This window comes from Volvox carteri (genome assembly GCF_000143455.1).
Source record: "Volvox carteri f. nagariensis unplaced genomic scaffold VOLCAscaffold_44, whole genome shotgun sequence".
Taxonomy (NCBI): Eukaryota; Viridiplantae; Chlorophyta; class Chlorophyceae; order Chlamydomonadales; family Volvocaceae; genus Volvox; species Volvox carteri.
In genome coordinates, this window is record NW_003307587.1 from 765,974 (window position 1) to 770,471 (window position 4,498).

Here is a 4,498-nt window from a genome sequence, read left to right on the forward strand (position 1 = left end):
ACGGATGGCGTCGCCGCCAGCGGCCACCACAGCTGCGCCGCTGCCGTCGCCGCCGCCGTCAGCGGCGCTGCTCCTCCTGGCAGTGCTGCGGTGGCGTCGCTGCGCGGCGTCATGGTACGAGATGACGGGTGCAGCGGGCTGCCGCCGCCGCCGCTGCCGCCGCCGCTGCCGCCGGCTCCGCCCAGGGGGCTGAGGGTGCTGATGGCCCCGGCGGGGTCGCCGAAGGAGCCCAGTACGAACCCGCCAGCGGCATCCCAGAGGTGGGTTCCGGCGGGCAACGGTGCCGACGCCGGCGACGCGCTAAGCCGCGGCGTACGGCACCTGATGGGGGAAGCCCGGCCGCCGGTGCCGCCCACGCAACCACCTCGCGACGCCGGCGGTGTGAAGCCCGTGTACGACCGGGCCATTATGGCAGCGCTGGCGGCTCCACCGGCCGCTGCCGCCCCCGCCACGTCTTCCTCAGCGGTGCATTCAGCTAGCCGCTGCTGTTGTTGCTGCTGTTGTTGGTACATGAGAAGCATCTGCTGCTGCTGCTGCTGCAGCTGGTAGTATGGCTGTAGCAGCAGCTGCTGCTGCTGCTGCTGGTGCCTCTCCACGGGTTGAGGAGCAGCGCAGCAGGGCAAGGAGGTGGGGGTCTTCCGCGGGGACAAGGACGACGAGGTGGGAATCGGGGCGGTTGGCCAGGCGGTTGCAGCCCCGTTGGTTGCGGTTATGGTTGCAACAACTTCCAACGGACTTGCACATTGGCCAGCGCGGCGTGTGCTAACAGAGCCCCCCGGGCCGTCGCCAAAGCTTCCGCCGCTCTGTCTTAATCCTCCGGCCCCCCCGTCCGCTGCTGCTGCTGCTGCTGTTGCTGCTGCTGATGATGACAATTTTAATGACGTCAATTGCTGCTGCTGGTGCACGGAATGTCCATGTTGTGTCTGCTGCTGCTGCTGCTGCTGGCGAGTGGCGGCATACAAGCGGCCCGCGAAATTGGAGCGCGGGGGGTTTAGCTGAATGGCCGTACCCTGTACGGCAGTGTACGACATCCGGGGTCAGCGCAAACATCAGGCGATGAGGACCGTCAATCAGTGGCCCCACCACCACCACCGCCGCCATCGAGGTGGGAACCGTCGAGCAAAGAGCAACAACAGAAAACAGTTCACGTGAGGAAAGTACGGCAGTGACGGCGGCAGCTGTACGGCGGCGCAACGGCGACAACAGCCGCGATAGATCGCGGTAGGCAGCATGGGACCAGAGAAAGTACGGCAGTACGACAAATAGATTATTCTTGAGGAAAGACAAGTCGGAGTCATCTTGCAGGCGAAACCCCGAAAGGGCGCCCCCACACACGTACATACATACACATACACACACTACACATGAATCGATCGGGGGAGGTGTGTGTGTGTGTGTGTGTGTATGCACACACACCCCAGCGCCAGGGAAAGGAACTCTTACTCTTACGCTCTCAGTCAACTACGGTTGTGGAGAGGGAGGGGAGTTAGAGCTGCTGCAGCTAGAGAGGAACGGACCGATTAACATTGACCGCCACTGCTCTCGCCACCGCTGGGTAGGCAGTTGGGTACGACACCTGCCGTACTACCTTAAGCTCCAGGTTAAGACCGGTGTATTGCGGCGGGCGTAGCTCTTCGCCGCCGTCGATGATGCACTCCCATTTGCCTGTGTCGAAGCCGCCGCCTGGACGAGCAGCCGCCGCCGCCGGGCCGCTAGTAGCCCTGACGGCGGCGCCGCCAATGGCCTGCCGGGGCTGTTCGGGGCCGCCAGCGGACGGGGCGGACTGTTCGCCGCCGCCGCCGCCGCCGCCGCTGCCGCCACGTGCCCGCCCCCTGGCTGCCGCCGCCGCCAGCTGGTCAGGCAGGTCGACCACGACCTTGAGAATATCCTCCTGCATGTCGTACAGTTAACCGTGCATTAGCAAGCGGTTGAGTTCTTCTCAATTCTCTCAAACTGCCATGGCCGTGCGACAGCCCGGTATGCAACCGTACATCACCGGCTTCATGATGGCCAGAAGGGCCAACACCACCTCATCCTCATCCTCATCCTCATCCTCATCCTCATCCTCATCCTCATCCTCATCCTCATCCTCATCCTCATCCTCATCCTCATCCTCATCAGCAGCAGCAGCAACGAATCAAGCGCCAACCCACCGCACGTTTCCCACAATAACCTCCAAACACGCCGTACAGTCACTTTAAGCCCGCGGGCGCTCATATATGTCTGTCCCCTCGTCTGACGTCATGCAACACACATACCCCCGCGCCCCTCAAAATCCAATATATCCACCTCACACCCTACATACATACGTACATATATACACACACAGACACACACACACCCTACCTGCACGTCTGCACACAGCTGTGCCGTGATGGCGGTTGAGGGCTCCAGAGTGGGTGAGCTGTTCACCTCCAGCAACCAAACCCGCAGTTGATCGTCAATCAAAAAGTCATAGCCGTACAACTGGCAGGAGCCCTTTCGTGGAGCGATATGGTCCTGGGGAACGACAGGGCGGCGGGGGGGCCCGGGGGGGGCGAGGAGGGTTCGGCCTGGCGTAAAACCCTAAAACCCTAAACCCCTAAAACCCTAAACCCCTAAAACCCTAGCTTTACCGGGGGGGGCCGGGGGGAGGCGGTAATCTTAAGGACCCAGACGAGATTGGACCGAGCTGCCAGTCAAGGGCGGCAGGGCGGCAGGGCGGCATGGGGAGGGAGGAACAGGCCGAAGGCTGTAGATACATACAGACGGACAGCCTGACATAGACGCCCGGTACGACAGTGCCCCCACCTTGGACGAGCGTTTCCCTCTGGGCCTCACACACCGCTGATCGCGGGGGTGTGAGTGAGAGACACCACCACCACCACAACAACAACAACAGCAACAATAACAACAAGAGAACAAGCGCTGCACTTAGCCGCAAAAGACACCGCAGGGAGCACCCCCAGGATTAACACCCCCAGGATTAACACCCCCAGGATTAACACCCCGACCTCCCCACACACAAAATCCCTTTTGCATTGGCGGTGATTAGCAAAAAGCGACCCGCCATCAGACACATACACACACATACATACACATACACACACATACACACATACACACACACGCACACGCACACACACACATACACACACACATACACGCACGCACGCACATACACACAACCCCCTATCCTCCCCCCCCCGACCTGACCTGCCCGCTCTTCAGAGTGCATATCGCGATGTGCCGCATGGCGGGTTGTAGCAGGACATCCCAAATGTCGTCCCTGCCGTACACCTCCGCCAACCACTGCTGAAACCGCGGAATGGACCACATGTTGCCGGCAGCCGTGATTTCATCTGCAACCACCCCAGCGCGGCAGTTGACAGTTAACAGTTGACGACAGATAGTACAGTTATTAATTTGTCGGGTTTAATATTTATATCGCGCGCGCGCTTTTGCAAATCGTCCTCAACAACGTCTGAGTGCTAACACATACACATCTCGGTGGCGGTTTACCCTTCACCAAAATGGGAAGACACTTTTTTGTGCGTGTGGGTGTGCCGTACATTTTGGTTGCCGTACATTCGTCTCTTTCCTCTTCCTCCCCCCCCTGCAGCGCCTATCGTCTCCCCCCCCTTTAAAACCCTAAAACCCTAAAACCCGCAGCCCCCACCCCTCTCACCCGCCTTCACCGGCCCCTCGAAGTACTTGGACACGCTGTTGTTGGTGAGGTGCTGGAAGATGTCCAAGGTGCTGGGGTCGTAGTCGTCCGCGGCGAAGCGGAGGTAGCAGGTAGAGTAAAACCAGGCCTGTATGTGTGTATGCGGATTCGTACACGATGCCGACCAAAAGCACATGGGGGGTTGGGGCCTCCTATCAGCCTTTTTTACTACTAGAGCTTTTCGCACAGGGTAAAGCACGTACACGCCACGTACACGCCACGTACATACATGGGGGATATCTAAGCGTGCGCGCGCTAGATAGAGTGTGTGTGTGCGTGTGTGTGTGCGTGAGAGAGAGGGAGGCAGGACGGTGTTGAGGCCAACGATTCAACGGGGAGGTGCAAATTTGGGGACAGTGGTGGCGGGTGGGCAGGGTGGGCGGGTGGACGAGGCGGTGTCTCGAGGCGGTTCGGAACCGCCATCAGCCGCCCCTGCCGCTTGGAAGGAACGCTCTCCCCCAAACCCACCTCCTTAAAACCCTCCACCCGCCCTGCCGCTCGCTCGTCCTGTGCCGTACTACCACACGGCCGTACCTGGAGCGGGTTCCAGTCCGTGACGAGGACCCACTGGCGAATGTCGAACTTTCGACGCGAGATTACGAGCGGCCGTTCGACGTACTTCTGCGCGATCCAGCGTGACTCGAGGCCCTGCGCCTCCTCACCGCGAACGTACGACAGCAGCGCGTCGGGGTCGTTGAACAGTCGAATGCCGCGGCCGCGGCTCTTTCCCGCTGGTTTCACTATCCAAATGTTGTTGGTTCCGGAGATATGGGTTTGTACGGCACTGCTCTC

The 4,498-nt window shown here is 60.4% G+C and overlaps 2 protein-coding genes across 2 annotated transcripts in view; both read right to left on the reverse strand.

Annotated features, from left to right (window-relative positions):
* The window catches only part of VOLCADRAFT_106476 (uncharacterized protein), a gene marked incomplete at its 5' end in the record, with an annotated part of 1,764 nt that extends 1,243 nt beyond the window's left edge, over nucleotides 1-521 (reverse strand). Inside the window, one exon of the mRNA XM_002954643.1 lies at nucleotides 3-521. Coding sequence (XP_002954689.1) covers nucleotides 3-521 — 519 coding nt within the window. The remainder of the gene's footprint in view (nucleotides 1-2) is intronic.
* Nucleotides 522-2,241: 1,720 nt separating this feature from the next.
* ttlC (tubulin tyrosine ligase TtlC) lies at nucleotides 2,242-4,474 on the reverse strand (the record flags this gene model as incomplete). Its single annotated transcript, XM_002954644.1, has 4 exons — nucleotides 2,242-2,499; nucleotides 3,196-3,341; nucleotides 3,668-3,794; nucleotides 4,241-4,474. Coding segments are annotated over 4 exons (765 nt in total), but the record flags the coding sequence as incomplete, so codon positions are not given.
* Between the last annotated feature and the right edge of the window lie 24 nt (nucleotides 4,475-4,498).